A 17,590-nucleotide genomic window follows, 5' to 3' on the forward strand; every position below is an offset into this window, starting at 1 on the left:
AAAATGAAAGCAAGGAAACAGAGTCGAAACCAGAGAAAAGTAAAAGCAAAGATTCTTTTTCTCAGAAGCTTTCCTTATTATAAAACAAAAAAAAATTAAGTCAAGATTTTATTATTACAAAACGACCAAAGCAGGTATGTTTAAGACACAGGTTCTGCTTTAAATCATCACTTTCATATCTCTGAGACTTGAGCACACACAAAGACAGAGTTTCTTATCTTTCAGGTAAATGATATGAGATTCGATCTAATTTCCCTTTGTATATATATAAAATCAATTCGTTTTTGTCTCAGATTAATCAATAATAATTGTGAATCCAGGAGGTGAGAAAAAAAAATGGCGTTTGTGACAACTGCGGAAGTTTGTGACGCGAATCAAGATCTGATCCGTAGTGGCCAGCTCAGAGCTCTGCAGCCCTGTTTCCAGATTTACGGTCGCCGTCAGATATTCTCAGGTCCTGTTGTTACTGTCAAAGTGTTTGAAGACAATGGCTTGATCCGTCAGTTTCTCGAAGAGAAAGGTATATAGTATATTCATTCTAGACCCTTAAGAGAGATATTATGAAATCATTGACATGGTTTAGTGACTCAAATTCTGATTAGTCACTTATCAAACAGCTTCAGAATTTACTTTGATTAAAACTATTGGTTGAATAAGTTTAAAGATCATCTAATCTGATTCATTAGTAATGAAAGCTCTGTTTCGCACAAAAAAAGAAAGAAAGCTCTGTACTATTTCACATCAAGAACTCTTCACAGATTGTGATCATTTGATATGTTGAGGCTGCATGATGTTGAAATCATATATATTTATAGTAGAAACATAGAATTCAGCTATACAATTCTATTACAATAATATATAAAACAGAGAATTCTATTACACAAATATAGATTTATTGTCGGAAAAATATAGACAATAGTACCTTGTTTTCCTTTGAGCTTTATCATGCTAGTGGCTAGAGATGAGATGACTCGGTTTTGCTTACAATAAAGCCAATGTGTTCTTCTCTTTTATCTTTCACATCAAAAGCTCACTCATGTTTCCAATATCTTAAAAAAAAAAGGCAATGGAAGAGTTCTTGTGGTGGATGGTGGAGGGAGCTTACGATGTGCCATACTTGGAGGAAACCCGGTAGTACAAGCTCAGAACAACGGATGGGCGGGGATCATAGTGAACGGTTGCATAAGAGACGTTGATGAGATCAACGGTTGCGACATTGGAGTGAGAGCTTTAGCTTCTCATCCTATCAAGGCTAGTAAGAAAGGACTTGGTGAACAGAGAGTCCCACTCAACATAGCTGGCACTCGGATATGCGATGGTGAATGGCTTTACGCAGATACTGATGGTATCCTTGTTTCTCAGGTCGAATTATCTGTTTAGAAAAACAAAGAAATGGTGGAGGAGCTTTGTCTTCTTGTTAAATGGCTATCAAAGTAAAAATGTTAATGTCTTTGAAGGGATGCGTTTTGGGGTTTGTGGCGTTAATAAGTTAAATGTTTTTCATTATTTGTTTGTATTATTTTCGTGTCATGGCGTGTAACGTTTCTGAAATAAAATGGTTCTTTATACATTGTGTACATGTGTTAGGTGCGGACAAATTTATCCAGAACCACATAATTGGTTTATTCAACAAGCCTAAATTGCGTTTGTAGATATTTTCCTCTTTTGTGTAATATAGAAATGGCTTGGGACAGAAATCGATATGAGTGTGGAGCTTCTTGGATTCTTAGAAATGCAGAGGGGAAAGTTTTACTGCATGGAAGAAGATCCTTCTCCAACATTCTCACCAAACAAAATGCCTCTTTTCAAAGTTGGCAATGGGCAATAGAAAGCATGCAGTCTTTGCACTTTGACTCCATCATCTTTTCTTCTGAAGATCAGAATATTGTAAGTGCCATTTCCAAACCATCTGCATGGCCTTCTCTCAAATTCTTCTCTGTCAAGCTTATTTCAAGGTTTCAAGAATTTCTATTTTGGCGGGTTGAACATCAGTCTCACCAAGCGCTAAAACCAGCTTCCCTTATTGCTAATAGTGTGGTTAAGAAGGATCTTTTTCAATCATATATTGCAGCAGGATATCCTACTTGGTTTAAGGATTTCTTTGTTTAAAGATTTCTTAAGATAGTAGCTAATTTAGTATGCTCTGAGCATCTCTGCTATTGTAATAGTTCTGAACCTTTGTTCTGAATATCTATAAATTTGTGTTTCAAAAAAAGAAAATGTTTTTCTAAGTACAGTTTAGATTAATTCCAATTTTACTAAGATACTTAACCATAATTTGGTTTATTTAACAAATCTAAATTGAATTTGTAGATACTTTACCAAAAAAAACAAAACCAAAATCAAACCAAATTTCATAAACAACTAAATGGATTTTATATCTTTAGAACTGATCAGCCAAATCTTAAAATACATATTATATATCTAAAATTATTAGTTATATTAAGTTTTAAATAACAAATATTCTATAATACTATTTATAAACCAAATTATCTAAAAACCAAAATTTATTTGAATATTTTTATTTGAAATATTAAAAATTATTTGAACTATCCAATATTTCATCTAAACTACATGATAGTTAAATTGCAAACCCCTAATTGTGAGATTATCCATATTAGCTCAATTATCCGAAAAATTAGAATCGAACCGAAATCAAATTGCATCTTATTTTTTTTTGGATATTAGCCAAATCCTAATTTTGTTATTCAAACCGAATCGAAAAATCAAAATAACCAAACCGAAATCAAGTTTTGTATATACTGAAATGTTACCAAATTTCTAAAACCGAAACATTAAAATATTAAAATAACTAAACCAAAACAGAACCAGAAACCGAATGGCATGTCTGATGATGTCATGATCAATAAGGCATTAGGCAGGTCATGGCGTTATAAACTCAGAGGCTAAAAAAATAAAACCCTAACAAGCTTCCTTCTTCTGTCTCGCTCTCTATCTCTCTCTCTAGTGCTTTGCTTTGTGATAATGGCGACGGAGAGGAGATCTGTGATTACTCTGGGAGGAAAAGGCTCTTCATTCTCTTCTTCCTCTGTTTACAAGGTTGCTTGCGGCGTCGCTGATGCACGAATCGACTCTTCTGCGATCGAGAGATTCTCCACTAAAGCCCTTCCATTGATCAAAGGAAGCTCCTTTCGTATCCCTTCTGAAGAGTTAACGAAGGAAGAGATCCGAGCTTCTCTGGTTGTGCTCTTAAACAAGCTTCTTTTGTCAAACTCAGGTTCGCCTTCTTCCTCCACCGTCCGCTCTGTTATTCCGGTTAAGATACTGGAGATTCTGAACTCAAAGGATGAGACTTTCGGGTTCGGTGATGTGGAAGTGACGGAAGGGGAGATTGTTGTGTTGGAGAAGTCTTGTGCTTCGTTGGTTGGAGTATGTTCGGTTATAGATCACAAAGCGACGGTTTTGTCACAGATTGTGGACTCTGTTGCTGCCTTGAGCTGTGAGGCTACAAAAGGTGATATCACTTCGTTTAGTTCGTTGGATTCTGGAGATGGGTTTGGTAACAAAGATGCGATCGGTGTCGCTGGTGATCTCAAGGTTTTGCTGAATGGGTCTAAAGCTGTGGGGAAAGCTGAGGAGGTGGAAGAGGTTTCGAAGATTCCGAGGATTCATGGGAAGTTCAGAGATGTGGTGAGGAGTGTGCACTCGGATGCTCGTGTTGAGTTGAACTCAGGTGTTGTTAAAGGAGGTGGAATTGGTGAGGCTTTAGGAGCAACGTTGTCAGGTTTGTGTGTGCCGATTAAAAGATTAGGAGAATGTTCGTTCCTTCGTGCTAAGCTTTGTGTTGAGTCCATTGGGAATGAGAGTCTGAAGAATCTGCTGTTGGAAAAGAGTTTTGTTGAGTATGAGAATCTGAAGAGTGGTGTTAAGTTAGCTTTTGTTGAAGAGGATCCTTGCAGATTAGCTCATAAGTTGAATGAGTCTCTGGGGGTTGTGTGGAGAATCGTCGGTTTGGAAGCAGCTGCTGCCTATTTTGCACTTTCTGGTGGAGACAAAGAGGAGCCAAAGAGCGATAAGAAGAATAAGAAGAAAGCAGTTTTGGGGAAAGGGACAAGCGTCATTATCCAGTTTATCAAAGAGAGATTGGGGAGTAACGAGGGAGCAAATGGTGGTGACCAGGTGGAGCAAATCTTGAATCTTTATGATCCGGAGGGTCACGGTTTTGATTGCTTATTGGCTAAAGTGAAAGAGATTGTAGAAAGTAATGAAAACAGGAGACTCCCTAAGCTTCCAAAGGTAAGATCTCAGCATCAAAGTGTTAGGCCTTTTGAGTCTATCTATTTTCTCATTTGTTTTGATATTATGATGACACACTAGGGTACTCGAGATTTTGCTCAAGGGAAGATGATAATCAGAGAAAAAGCATTTTCAATCATTCAGAATGTTTTCAAGAAACACGGTGCAACTGCACTTGACACTCCTGTGTTTGAATTGAGAGAGACACTTATGGGCAAGTATGGAGAAGACTCTAAGCTGATCTACGATCTTGCTGATCAGGTAAAACGTACTCTGCTGATTTAAATCTGTTTTTGTAGATAATGATGCTAAAATTCATGTTAATTGCAGGGTGGAGAGATTTGTTCTTTACGATATGATCTGACTGTTCCATTTGCGCGGTACGTGGCTATGAACGGTATCACATCGATCAAAAGATACCAAATAGCTAAGGTGTACAGAAGAGACAATCCATCTCACGGGAGGTACAGAGAGTTTTATCAGTGTGATTTCGATATCGCTGGTTTGTCTGAACCGATGGGACCTGATTTCGAAGTCGTCAAGATTTTAACTGAGCTCCTTGATAAACTGGAGATTGGAGACTATGTGGTAATAATAACAAGTTTATATCTCCAAGTAACCTTGATATTACTCGTTTTGTTTTCTTCTTGCTTACGTTACTTCTTTTGTTGCCAAAAAATAGGTGAAACTGAATCATAGAAAGTTGCTTGATGGGATGCTGGAGATATGTGGAGTACCGGCTGAGAAATTCAGAACCATCTGTTCAAGTATCGATAAGTTAGACAAGCAATCGTTTGAGCAAGTGAAGAAAGAGATGGTGGAGGAGAAGGGTTTGTCATCAGAGATTGCAGACAGAATTGGGAGCTTTGTCAAGGAGAAAGGAGCTCCTATGGAGCTATTGACTAAACTGAGAGAAGAAGGGAGCGAGTTTTTAGGCAACAAGTCAGCAAAAGAAGCTCTTGATGAGTTGAGTATAATGTTTGAAGCTCTTGAGAGATCAAAGTGCAGTGACAGAGTAGTCTTTGATCTGAGTCTTGCTAGAGGTCTTGATTATTACACCGGGGTCATCTTTGAAGCCGTTTGTATAGGAGCTGAGGTTGGATCAATTGCTGCTGGTGGTCGATACGATAACCTTATAGGAATGTTTGGAGCAAAGCAAGTCCCTGCGGTTGGCATGAGCCTTGGGATCGAGAGAGTGTTTAACATATTGGAAAACAAACAAAATCTGAAAGAGGAACCAAAACGAGTAAACTTACTTCTTGCCAAAGTGTTTAATGCTCTCTTTTTCTTCTTCTTGTCCTAACATTTTTTTTTTTTTTTTGGTATGAATTGGAAGGTTGTTAGGTCTACAGAGACAAAAGTTTTGGTAAGTATAATGGAGGAAGATAAGCTAGGGGAAGCTGCAGAACTGGCTAGTCAGTTATGGGAAGCTGATATCAGTGCAGAGTATCTTGTTACGAAAAGGAATTCAAAGCATTTCGATTGGGCAAAGGGTTCGAAGATACCTTGGATGGTGGTTGTTGGCAAGACAGAGCTCAGTGAAGGTGTTGTGACATTGAAAAAGATGGTCGAGGGGAGTGAGGAGGAAATTAAAGGTGTTCCTAGAGACAGTTTCGTTGCAGAGTTGTTAAAACGCCTCTAACTGAGTTTTCTTTGAAGTGATATCAAAAAAGGTACACACACAGAGTCACATGCTTACTGGTTCGATTCCAGGGAAAGGAAACATATTATGTTTGCATTTTTAAATTTTAAATATACAATTCTGATGATGACTCAAAAATCTTATGATTGGTGTTGTTGAAGATAAGAAGTAATGACTTGGTTTTTACTATTTAGAGGAGAGGAATTGAATTGATTTGATTTGATTTGCTTGAGATGTGATTGATTTAGTAGATGGATAACCGACCCGGTTTGATCAACAAACTAACTAAACATATTATAAGTTAATAGTTGAATTAACGAATTTGAGCCCTCTATAAATCAGCCTAATTAAGTTAATCTATGGTATCATCCAAAAAAAAAAAGAGCTGGGTTATCTGATTGAGATGGGAAGAAGATGAGAATGCAAAAGTCAAAAATTGAGTTTGGATTTCATGAGAGAGATATAAAGAGAAAATAAACACCAAACAGAGGTTGTCTTGTTGTTCAAAAACGTTGATCTGCAGATCTGCTTGCATGAGAAAGAAGTTTGATAACATGTTGGAGTCCGTGCCTCGTTGCCAACATGTGACTTGTGTTCAGAGTGTACATGCATGTGTTTAGTGACTCTTCTTATTATGGGTTCCACAGCTGAAAGTTTTGTTCCCTTCTGTTATTTCCGAAGGGGTCCAGCGCCCCAGCAGTAAAGATGTTAAATCGCTGTGACCGGGTTTCGAAGCTGGGTGGCGGGCACCTCAGCCGAGGTTCCATTACCACCAGGCTACGAAGCCCGGTTATAGTAGTACCATTTTATCAAGCATATTTCTTACAATTAGTGCCGGCTTAAAACTATTTTGGACCTATGGCTATTTTTTTTTATGTATGTTAAACATAATTTTATGGATCCAAACAAATTAAATACAGACCTATTTTATTATTAAATTTAGTTATTTGTAAAATAGATTTATGGTATATGCCATCTTTACCACCCTTTAGAGCCGGCACTGCTTACAAAATGAAAATTTTTTAATGTTTTGATTTTTTTATTCTCGTTAAACTGTAATTTTCCATACTTATGATAAAAAAGTAAATCATAAACAAGGGTTAACTTTAAAGATAGTAATATGATTAAGCTGACCAAAGAAGTAGTTCTTCTTCTAATCTTAGGTGGATTAGACAGAAGCAGTATAGTCCATATTTTGAAGTTAAATGGATTAAATCTGATAATCTCTCACTTTCATATGTGATGATTGACTAATTGAGAGACCTTATTATATACCTATTCATGATTTGATGGATATTCTTTTATTGCCGTGTAGGAAAGCCTGAAAAAAAAATATTTTTTTTAGTAAAGAAAAAATATTTATATTAAAACCAAACTCTATGGAAAAAAAATAGACAAAATGTTTAAAAAAAAAATCAATAATCTCTATTGCTCTGTTTCTTTCCTCTCTTTCTCGCTTTAAAAACAAAAGTAGAAAGTGGAAGAAGAAGAAGAAAGAACGAGTTTGTAGCTGGTAGTTGCGTTTCTTTCTCTTTTCTTTTATAAAAAAAATCCATATTTCTCTCTCAGTTACCTATTCTTCTGTTTCTCTCTACGCGCCAACATAATCTTCCTCTGCTCTTTTTCTTTTTATCTAAAAAAAAGATTGTTATAATTTCCCAGATTGAATCTGATTCTGTGTTCCTCCTACTTACTTTTTTGATTGATTTCTCTGCTGGTGAGTGTCTTTTTCAGCTCTAGTTCGATTCGTTGTAAAAAGTGTTAATTTTTCTCAGTAATTTTTTTCTTTATGATTTGATTGGTTGCAGACCAAAGCAGAAATGAGAGAGAAAGGGGGTTTGATGATGATTCTCGTGTTTGTAGTCTCTTTCTCAATCACTGTTTTGTGATGGGTTCTTCTGATGAATAAATAAACAAAAAATCTCTTTTCTTGTGTGTGTGTGTGGTTGCCAATAGAAACAATAGAAATAAAAATCTACATAGATCTCTCTCTTCCTCCTTTTTCCTCTTTTAAACCTTTTTGTGGTTGAATTATATTTTTATTTGTAAGAAGAAAACGTGTTTTTCTTTCTGTCTTTGAAGACTCAACCCAGAAGTCATACCTTTTGCCTTTCCTTTGGTCAGCTTTGAAAGGCTTCCTTTTTATTCAAATTTGTTTCTTTCTTCAATTCATTCAATTTTGGTTTTTTTTTTATTTATTTTGTTATTGCCTATATGTGTTCTTGCAGAAAGTAGCTGGAACTAATATAAAAAGGTTTGTTTCTTCTTCCTTCCTGACTGAATCATCATTTGCTCTTTGTGTTGATTATCAGGATCTTAAAAAAATAAGGTTTTCATTTCTTTTATTCTTACAGAGAGATCTCTGAATCATCATCATTGCTGCCACTTGTGGTGATTGTACAAAGCAGTTGGTCTGGAGTGCCTTTTCAATATAATCAGGGCCCTGAGAATGGGGTCCTGTTTATCTGCTGAGAGCATGAGTCCTAGACCGGGCTCTCCTTGCTCTCCTGGCTTTGGTGTCAGGAAAAGAAAAAACTCCAAGAAGAGACTTGGTTCCTCCAGAAACTCCTCCTTTAATTCGAGGAGAGATGATGATCCTCTGCACCGAGTTCCCGGTCGGATGTACTTGAATGGATCAAGTGAGGTTGCTTCTATCTTCACTCAACAAGGCAAGAAAGGCCCTAATCAAGATGCCATGGTTGTTTGGGAGGTTAGTCTTCTTGTTTCTCTCTTATTCTCTTTGTTATGGTTGGTTCTTATAGGTTCATATGTTGTTGCAGAGTTTTGGTTCAAGGACAGATACAATCTTCTGTGGAGTGTTTGATGGGCATGGTCCTTTTGGTCATATGGTTGCAAGGAGAGTCAGAGACAATCTTCCTCTCAAACTAAGTGCTTATTGGGAAGCTAAAGTACCTGTTGAAGATCCTCTAAAGCCCATCACCACTGCTAATAGTGCAAGCAACATAAACAACTCTGAAGATGCTTCAGCTTCTTTTGTATCTGCTGAGGAAGAACCTAGGCCACCAGAGAACACGGAATCTGAACTGTTTCAAACTCTGAGAGAGGCGTTTCTCAAGGCTTTTAAAGTTATGGACAGAGAACTTAAGTTCCATGGAAGCGTTGACTGTTTCTGCAGTGGTACAACTGCTGTGACTTTGATCAAACAGGTATTGTCTTTGTCTCGGCTTAATGTGTGTTTAAAGATGTTACTTGAGGTGTCTTTATTATATGTTTCTATGCAAATATTGTAGGGTGAGTATCTCGTTGTTGGAAACGTTGGAGACTCAAGAGCTGTGTTGGGCACAAGAGACGATGAGAATGGTCTTGTTGCTGTTCAACTAACTGTGGATCTCAAACCAAATCTACCAGGTTTGAATAGATAAACAAAGTCCTTATGATGATTGATGGATCTAATTATCCAAGTTGTGGCTAATTAATTGCTAATCAATTTGATTTTCTGCAGCTGAGGAAGAGAGGATAAAGAAGTGCCGTGGACGTGTGTTTGCGCTTAGAGATGAGCCTGAAGTTTGTAGAGTCTGGCTACCAAACTGTGACTCACCTGGACTTGCAATGGCACGTGCTTTCGGAGACTTTTGCCTTAAAGACTTTGGTCTAATCTCTGTCCCTGAGGTTTCGTTTCGCCGGTTAACTGACAAAGATGAGTTTATAGTGTTGGCTACAGATGGGGTAATCTTTTTTGTCTCTCTCTCTCTCTCTCAAACATACACACTTTGTTGGCTCACATGTTCTAATGTTATGTTTGTGTAAATAGATTTGGGATGTGCTCTCAAACGAAGAGGTAGTGAAGATTGTGGCTTCAGCACCATCTCGTTCCTCTGCAGCAAAAGCTTTAGTTGAGACCGCGGTTAGAGCCTGGAGACACAAATACCCGACCTCCAAAGTCGATGACTGTGCTGCGGTCTGCTTGTATCTAAACTCCAACGACTCAAACGGCATATCCACAGCTTCTTCCTTCTCCAAACTTGAAGATGATGAAGATGAGATTGATGATGATGGATCAGTAGGTCCAAGCGGTCTAGGACGTTCGAGTACTGTCAGGACCACAGGGAAAGAGATTGCTCTCGACGAAAGCGAAGCTGAGAAGCTGATTAAAGAAGAGGATACAGAGCATGGAACAGAGTACTCTGCACTAGAAGGTGTTGCAAGAGTGAATACTCTTTTGAACTTACCAAGATTTGTGCCTGGAAAGTGAAAAAAGAGTAAAGAAGAGTTTGAAGTGTGACAAGAACATGATCATCAAAATAAATCACTCAGGAGAGGTTCTGTGTTTTTTTCCCCACCTTTCTACATTTGATCTCTTATTCTTTGTTTTTTTTCTTAATCTGTTAGAGATTCATTGTTTTTTTTTTGGAACTACTTAAATACTTTTGTCAGTTTTGTCCTTTTTTTTATGTCTTTAGTTCTTGTTGATGTCAAAAGTAAAGAAGAGTGAAAACACACACATAATGCAATAATAATGGCTTGTGTCTGTGATACCAAACTTGTCTTTGACCAAAAGTTTTTTTTTTCTGAAACTACAAAGCAAGTCTTACCTAGGATATGTTTGTTGGCTAAATCAATGGGTAAAGAGGAAATGAACTAGGAGAGAAACAACTGTAACTAAAGAAGAGGACCATGAGAGATTGTTAGCACCGACTGTGTAGTTTGCTCCACTTTCTTCATCCTTCACTTGTATTCCTCCTGAGCCTGAGTTATTTGATTCTTCAACAGTTACATAACCTAACTAAAGCTACAAAATCTCATAAAATTTTAACAAAAAAAGATATGCTTACAGTTGTGATTGGTCCATCCCATGACTTGGTTTTCTATGTCGTAGACAACTAACTTGTTAGAAAGCGCCATATCTGCGCAGCGAACACACATCAAAAATTCTTCATTTTCTGTTTTGACTATTTGTTTGTGTAAAGACATTTTTTTGGAACAGAGAGAGAGAGATGTACCTCCAAGAATCCACAAGATTCCTCCATATATATTCTCACTGCTTTGCCAGCCAAAACACCATTTATCTCCCTAGCGTCGGTTTAATGTCAGAGAACAAAAATAATAAAAACAAGATCTCAAGTGTAAGAACAAGAACAAGAGGTACTTCAAATTGGAGTAGATAATCCCGAGGATACACCGTCAAGGAAGCAGATTTGTCGAACTGGAATGTGACAGGTGGGAACCGGTCTAATCTGTAAATTCTGTCAGTAAAATATTTCATTATTTTCAAACAAGGAATGTGAATAAGGAAACACTTAGAAGACGGACAAAAGCAAAGATTCTTTACTTGTCGGTATAATGGAAACAAGTAAACGAATCTTCAACCCTATAGAAAAGCTCTGGATGCGTAGCCAAGATCTAACCAAGGAAAGACAAAAATGTTTAAGAACTTTACAGTAAAACTAAAGACAGAGATTACAAAAAAAAAAAAGACAGTGTTTGTATTTGACCTCATTCATCAAGGACATGTAAACAGAGGCAGGAAGATAAACCAAAGTGGTACCACTGTCAACAATGACCTCTCCCGAAGAAAGTTGTAATACTGAGTCACCAACTTCGACTGAGGTGAGGCTAACACTATAATGACCTCTGTAAAAGGTTCACAGGCAGTGTTGTTTAAGTACTCAAGAAACCGGGAAAATAAAATGAATTAATCTCTTACGATTTAGGGAGCATGGGAGTAGTCTTCTTCACTTTTGGTGACACGACTTCTCCAATGGCGAATATACCACCACCACCTCCATTATTCTTGTTATCCAAGCAATGTGCAAAAGACCTTTTCACCTTCCCTTGTGAAGCTAGCTGAGATATAAACGATGAGTTCGACTTTCCAAATCCCATTATCCCATCAACTGCCGATACGGACTCTTCGAGACCACCAGTCTGTATAGACCCGCATCCGAAGATAATAGTTCCATTGGTAGAACCGGTTCCTGTAACTAGATCCAGACGCATAACATCTCTCACTAAGTATCCACTAGTGGAGCTTTCATCTCCTTATCGAATAGCATATTTGCAAGTACTGGAACCTGAGTGATCACACTTAGATGTTTGGCTAAAGTAGGAAGAGCAAAAGCTGTCATCACAAGAAACAGGCCGTGCAGTGGAGGAAGCATCTGAATCATACTGTGTTAGCTTCATCTGAAAAAAAATAATGAAACCATTTAAAACACAAATGCAACTTAAACGTCTCTTCTTTTGAGGAAGGGGGAGGGGATAAATGGTCTTACCAGATCACTTTTGCTAGGACATCTGATGCATCCGGCACAATTCACCCATAAGAGATCACTTCCTGTATCGATAGGGACATAAAAAAAGTCTCTTGATGGAGTTCCGAGTCCGATTTTAGCAAAGTATAAACTGAAATATAATAAGAGTTATTTTTTTAAGCAAAGTAAAAAGTATTAGACTGTAATATAAGAAACCAAACCAAGAACAAAGAGTCAACAACATCTAACGATAACAGATACAAGTAAGATCATATCATAAAATTAATAATGGTTTGAAGTCAAGAAACCAAAGAGTCATGAATGAATCAGTGACCTTACAAAACAGTGGAGAATCTCTCAAAAGATCGAAAGAGTTTTTTTTCTTCCAGATTCCATATTTTTAGGAAAAAAAAAGTAAAACTCGTCTTTTAGTTTAAATTCCCAAACTTTATTTCACACAATAAGGAAGAAGAGCTTTTAAGTAATGGAGATTAGTACCCAGTAGGCCAGCTATCGCCGCCGAGAGGGAGATCAATGGACTTGAGTGACGACGAGCGTCGTGAGCTTTGAGAGCTCCAAGATCCTTTTCTATTTTCCCGCGCGCCGAACTTGCTTCGAACTTCAAAAACCAAATTCTCCATCGCTGCCGCCGACAACTGCAGCGATAATGTCACGAGTGCCGCCGTCAGCAAAATCTCCAACAAAGACCACTGTCTCCGCCTGAAAACTACTTTTTTTTCCCTAAATTAGAAAATATACTGTCTGATAATCAGTGAAAACTTCCAGTTATTGAATGGGTCTCACGCGGAGAATTTACTCGGTGTTCTTTGTATTTTTTGTCTGAAATAGTTATTTTCTATGTTAAGCTTTATAAATAATTGATTCTTATATGGAAAAAAAGAGTTTTCAAAATAAAAAATATTCAATCTCATTTCTTCGATTTCAATATTTGGGGGATAGAATGGTCATTTACCAGAAAAGCATAAATATATCCATCGTAATTCCCTCGGAGAATCTACACCTCCCGTTTATTTATCACGAAAGCGATAAACTGACATAAATGCCCCCGAATATTCTTGTTCATCCGGAGAAGCTTGAGGCTACTATCGTCTTCTCAGACATACAAATCCATTAAATAAATTAATTTAGCTGACTCGAGTTGAAGACCGCACACACACACACAAGCTGATCAATTTCATCGTTCCGACACTCTTTCGCCGAACTCAACAATGCCTCTGTCTCTCCGTCTAGCTCCATCTCCTGCGGCTTTATCTCCGACAACCGGTGGATTTGGAGCTGCGAAAAAGCAGTGTCGTATCCCTTACTCCGGCGTGGCGACGGCGACGACGACGAGGATTGGTTTCTGCTCACTGGATTTTGTGAGAAGGGGAGACTCCTCTGTGGTGAGGTGTAGCTTAGAGACTGTGAATGTTAGTGTTGGTCAAGTGACGGAAGTGGATAAGGATACCTTCTGGCCCATCGTTAAAGCCGCTGGTGAAAAGATTGTGGTACTTGACATGTACACTCAATGGTATGTTAAATTAATTATACCATCTCTGCTTCTGTATGGTTCTTTAAGTAGCTAGAGCTCAGTTGATTGTTGAGTCCATCTATGAATGCTTTTAGTTTTGATGTTCGTAATCTTCTTGTTGTTGGTTCAACTAAAGAGATATATATTCTAATGCAGGTGTGGTCCATGTAAAGTGATTGCTCCTAAATACAAAGCTTTATCTGAGAAATATGAGGACGTTGTGTTTCTTAAGCTTGACTGCAACCCTGAAAACAGGGTTTGTCTTCTGCCTCCTTTAAGATCTCATTTCTCCACACCAGTGTTGGTCTTGTTTTTGTTATTTATCTATAATTAACTCTGAAACTCTTGTTTTTTGGTGCAGCCATTGGCAAAGGAGCTAGGAATAAGAGTGGTTCCAACTTTTAAAATATTAAAGGATAACCAAGTGGTGAAGGAAGTTACGGGTGCCAAATATGATGATCTAGTTGCAGCAATTGAAACAGCAAGGTCTGCTAGTTCTTCGGGATGAAAACCAATCCCCCATGTCTTTACTGTAATTTGTTGTATCAATGTAACAAACTCTCTGGGTGTTTTTATATGATGACTCTGCTTTTGTATCTGTAAATGTTTTCAAGAAGTATGGTAATCAATATATTCCATAAGCTGTACATAAGAATGCAGAGAAAAAAAGGAAGGTCCAACAGTTACATAAGCTGTGCAGTCTCCGACGTTTAACTGTGTCTCTCTATATCAAGTCATCAACTCCCCGTTTTGCAAACGACTCGGATTCCGTATGTATGTGAAAAATAAAAACAAAAAAAACGTGAACGGCAGGATTCGAACCTGCGCGGGCAAAGCCCACATGATTTCTAGTCATGCCCGATAACCACTCCGGCACGTCCACTCTTGTCTTTTCCTTTGGTACGTACTTAAATCTCTACAACATAAGTAATTAAACAAAAATGCAAAACGTGAACGGCAGGATTCGAACCTGCGCGGGCAGAGCCCACATGATTTCTAGTCATGCCCGATAACCACTCCGGCACGTCCACTCTTGTGTGCTTGCTAATTTAGCTACTTAAAACACACTTTGACACTGACAACATCCCTTTGTAAACATGAAAGAAAGCTGCCTAGATGAATGATTCTCAGTCAAACGAAAAATGTTGGATTGAACGATTGCAAATACACTAAAACCTCCAAAACAGTCGTGCAATCTGTGACCGAACAATCTGCTTTTTGTACTCGAGTCAAATCCTCTTGAGATAAAAAAAAAAACAGAAGTCTAATAAGAATCTGGCTGATTGGAGAAGCTATTTGGAATTTTCCCCATCATCTTTCTTCCTCTAACATCACATTGCAGATATGAACAACTGAATTCTCGCCTGTCCTCGTTCCTTCTCCTCTGCTCCTTCAACATCTCCAATATTGTCATGATATTCCTGTGAAAAGGCTTTCTTATGTTAGCAAGAGCGATCAACAAGGAAAGATAAAGAGCTGCGCGTACATGTAAAACAAGATGGTTTGAAAACGCCACATTTATTTTCACAACAATGGTTTGAGTTCATACGCCATGTCAACATCTATTAGTAGCTAATCCGTGTTGGGTTTCAGTGAATCATTTTCTCCACATGAAGTGAAAAAAAAAAAATCATAATTAGAGACTACTTTAAGGTGATCCAGTAGAATAGAGAACCTGAAGTATCTCCTTGACGTCGTTTTTACTTAGCTTTTGTTGCTTCAACAGCAGCTCGATCCGCGCTCTCATTCCAGAATGCCTACATAAGATGGAAACATTTACAGATTAGTATGCCTGAAACTAAGATTAGGAAAGCATTTTAAGAGCGTTTTAACAGGCAGTACTTACTCAGAGCACCAAATATGGCCCAGAATGACAGCAATAAGCTGCAATTTCAAAGTTGACATTACTCAGGGTTAAGAATAAAGAGATAAACAAAGATCTAAAATGTTTTTTTTTTAAACAGTAGAGGCATGTTTAAGTGTGTCATGAAGCCCAATACACATATGATGCACATTTGGATGCCGCAGATGATACATAAACCAAACTTAGCCAAACCTGAAGACTGTAGAGGCCTGATTCTAGTTTCCGGTTATATTTTTCATCTTCATCCAACTGGAAAGTGAACTCAGTTCATCAAGAGATTCAAGCTCAGAATGAAATAACTAAAATATATTGAAGAGAAAGTGAATTACCTCAAGGTCATCAAGCTCAAGTTGGTCTAACCTCTCAGCCTCTGATCTAACCCTATCAGAGTATCTGCCATGTACAACGACACAACCATGAGATTATACTAATAAATGGTAATTGCACTTAAGAAGATATGTACTATCTCATCAGATGCATTTCCACCAGATATATAACAAAGCTATAACAGAGGAATGTGGGCTCTTTCAATGGTGTAACTGAAGATAAACAGAACACTTATCTTACCTAATGTATAGTTCCATAAGGCGGTCAATCTTCTCATATTCATTCTCAACGAACTTGCTCAACAAACGGTCTCTTCTAGAACCCCTTAAAATCCCAGCTGAATGATAAAAATTAACCACCAAGAAACCAAAGACTAGCATTAAGAACATGAAAGGAGGAGAACACCTTATCTTTACAATGAAAATGTAACTTGTCTACTTACCAAATAATGACGCAACTAGCGAAATAACCCGCTCCTCTAACTCCTCCTTATACCGCTCCCTCTTAATCCTCTTGTTTAGCGGAATCTAAGCATTTACAAAAAACACCATTAACCCCACTCGAGAGACTGTAAAAAGAAAAACGCTCAGAAAACAAAAGAAACTGGATTGAAAAGAGACTTGCCTTACCCATGAAGGCAGCAAACGCTGTCTTCAACCCCATAACATCCACAAACCTCTCACAAGCCGGCGGATAGTTAGTCATGGCGAAGTCAAGCGCCCGAATCGCGGAACCATAAGCAAACTTCTTCTGCTTCATTATAATGATCATCAGCTCCACACCCTCCGCGTTCACAAACCTCTCCTTATTCTCCAACGGCATCAAGAGACAGCAAAGGGAATCAAACAGATTCTCCAACATCTCCTCCTCATCAGGAGTCTTAGGATCCTTCGACTTATACATCGCCACGCCTTCAAGCACAGCATCCACACCGTTCATCTGCCCTAACCGTTTCTGATTCGCCGTGCTATTCTGCAGCAGAATCGCAAGAATCTCGGACGCGTACTGCTTGATCCCTTCGAAGTCCCTAACCTTGATCTTCAGAACGAGCCACCGCAACAGCTTCGTTCGCTCGCACACAGTCTCGGCTACGGCCGGCTTAACCTCCACGAGATTCTCGATAACCGTCAAGGTGGCGTATACAGCTGCCGCTTCGTCCGGATCCGCCTCCGATAACCGGTTCATGTTCTGAACCAAGAGCTCGAGGACGTTGTTCTCCACCAGCGCGTCGACCAGCACGCGCGCAGGCTCGTCGTTATCCTCCAAGGCGTCTTCGTCGGTCAGATCCTGGAGAAGCTGGACGACGTCGTTCGCGATGTCCGCGTTCTCGTGTGAGAGGAGGTTCACGATGGAGGGGATCGTGTTGGAGGCGACGAGCTCCGGGTAGAGCTCCGGGGCTCCGGCGAGGATTTTGAGCTTCTGGAGCTCGTCGTGGAGGTCGACCTCCGAGTCGGCGAACTTCTCGGGATTCTCGACGTGCTTGAGGCGGGCGGCGATGTTGTCCCTGAGGCGCCGCTCGAAGGAGAGGACGAGCTTTTTTAGGGTTTTGAGATCGACGGCTTCGACTTGGTGGTGGGAGGATTTCTCGAGCTCTTCGAGGAGGGAGAGATCTACGGCGTTGGGTTCGTATCCGTCTGAGGTTCGATATGACGCCGTAGGAGAGTTGTTGCCGGCGTCGATCGCTTTCCGTTTCCTGCCGTGGTTTGAGACTTCCATGGCTTACTACTAAAGTGAAAAATCTAGAACAAGATTTTTCG

The 17,590-nt window shown here is 38.8% G+C and overlaps 7 protein-coding genes and 2 non-coding genes across 11 annotated transcripts in view; 5 read left to right on the forward strand and 4 right to left on the reverse strand.

Annotated features, from left to right (window-relative positions):
• Positions 1 to 17,590, forward strand: part of LOC130494586 (uncharacterized) — a 77,408-nt gene that overhangs the window by 38,688 nt on the left and 21,130 nt on the right. The gene's annotated exons all lie outside the window — the stretch shown is intronic.
• LOC108806666 (putative 4-hydroxy-4-methyl-2-oxoglutarate aldolase 2) lies at positions 25 to 1,570 on the forward strand. Its single transcript, XM_018578834.1, has 3 exons — positions 25 to 225; positions 321 to 520; positions 1,064 to 1,570. Exons 2-3 carry the CDS (start codon positions 337 to 339, stop codon positions 1,378 to 1,380), a joined length of 501 nt encoding a protein of 166 aa, XP_018434336.1. The 5' UTR covers positions 25 to 225; positions 321 to 336; the 3' UTR covers positions 1,381 to 1,570.
• On the forward strand, positions 2,953 to 6,117 carry LOC108813088 (histidine--tRNA ligase, cytoplasmic). The gene is made up of 5 exons (XM_018585523.2): positions 2,953 to 4,257; positions 4,339 to 4,518; positions 4,588 to 4,845; positions 4,940 to 5,503; positions 5,594 to 6,117. The coding sequence occupies exons 1-5, from the start codon at positions 2,986 to 2,988 to the stop codon at positions 5,897 to 5,899; spliced, it is 2,580 nt and encodes an 859-aa protein (XP_018441025.1). The 5' UTR covers positions 2,953 to 2,985; the 3' UTR covers positions 5,900 to 6,117.
• LOC108812391 (probable protein phosphatase 2C 33) lies at positions 7,293 to 10,303 on the forward strand. 2 transcript variants are annotated; one of them, XM_056989179.1, is made up of 8 exons: positions 7,293 to 7,616; positions 7,708 to 8,018; positions 8,128 to 8,153; positions 8,254 to 8,609; positions 8,680 to 9,066; positions 9,151 to 9,268; positions 9,363 to 9,586; positions 9,672 to 10,303. In XM_056989179.1, exons 4-8 carry the CDS (start codon positions 8,349 to 8,351, stop codon positions 10,110 to 10,112), a joined length of 1,431 nt encoding a protein of 476 aa, XP_056845159.1. In that variant the 5' UTR covers positions 7,293 to 7,616; positions 7,708 to 8,018; positions 8,128 to 8,153; positions 8,254 to 8,348; the 3' UTR covers positions 10,113 to 10,303. The 2 variants fall into 2 exon arrangements, with proteins under 2 accessions (XP_056845159.1, XP_056845158.1); XM_056989178.1 differs by having other exon boundaries at positions 7,327 to 7,412; positions 7,562 to 7,616; positions 7,708 to 8,153.
• LOC108812392 (aspartic proteinase 39) lies at positions 10,347 to 12,962 on the reverse strand. 2 transcript variants are annotated; one of them, XM_018584645.2, is made up of 10 exons: positions 12,610 to 12,962; positions 12,133 to 12,262; positions 11,932 to 12,043; positions 11,565 to 11,835; positions 11,353 to 11,491; positions 11,190 to 11,260; positions 11,007 to 11,103; positions 10,861 to 10,930; positions 10,693 to 10,764; positions 10,347 to 10,606 (listed from the first exon to the last, which is right to left on the reverse strand). In XM_018584645.2, the coding sequence occupies exons 1-10, from the start codon at positions 12,750 to 12,752 to the stop codon at positions 10,476 to 10,478; spliced, it is 1,236 nt and encodes a 411-aa protein (XP_018440147.1). In that variant the 5' UTR covers positions 12,753 to 12,962; the 3' UTR covers positions 10,347 to 10,475. The 2 variants fall into 2 exon arrangements, with proteins under 2 accessions (XP_018440147.1, XP_018440146.1); XM_018584644.2 differs by having other exon boundaries at positions 11,565 to 11,841.
• LOC108807241 (thioredoxin F-type, chloroplastic) lies at positions 13,265 to 14,283 on the forward strand. Its single transcript, XM_018579502.2, has 3 exons — positions 13,265 to 13,642; positions 13,799 to 13,898; positions 14,004 to 14,283. Exons 1-3 carry the CDS (start codon positions 13,341 to 13,343, stop codon positions 14,148 to 14,150), a joined length of 549 nt encoding a protein of 182 aa, XP_018435004.1. The 5' UTR covers positions 13,265 to 13,340; the 3' UTR covers positions 14,151 to 14,283.
• On the reverse strand, positions 14,444 to 14,525 carry TRNAS-AGA (transfer RNA serine (anticodon AGA)). The gene has a single exon. It is a non-coding gene; the product is annotated as a tRNA-Ser (tRNA).
• TRNAS-AGA (transfer RNA serine (anticodon AGA)) lies at positions 14,592 to 14,673 on the reverse strand. Its single transcript has one exon. It is a non-coding gene; the product is annotated as a tRNA-Ser (tRNA).
• LOC108813672 (uncharacterized) lies at positions 14,793 to 17,584 on the reverse strand. The gene is made up of 8 exons (XM_018586300.2): positions 16,458 to 17,584; positions 16,276 to 16,360; positions 16,074 to 16,170; positions 15,836 to 15,899; positions 15,699 to 15,755; positions 15,489 to 15,526; positions 15,318 to 15,399; positions 14,793 to 15,063 (listed from the first exon to the last, which is right to left on the reverse strand). The coding sequence occupies exons 1-8, from the start codon at positions 17,547 to 17,549 to the stop codon at positions 14,974 to 14,976; spliced, it is 1,605 nt and encodes a 534-aa protein (XP_018441802.1). The 5' UTR covers positions 17,550 to 17,584; the 3' UTR covers positions 14,793 to 14,973.

The sequence above is a fragment of the Raphanus sativus genome, chromosome 6, assembly GCF_000801105.2.
Source record: "Raphanus sativus cultivar WK10039 chromosome 6, ASM80110v3, whole genome shotgun sequence".
Lineage (NCBI taxonomy): Eukaryota > Viridiplantae > Streptophyta > Magnoliopsida > Brassicales > Brassicaceae > Raphanus > Raphanus sativus.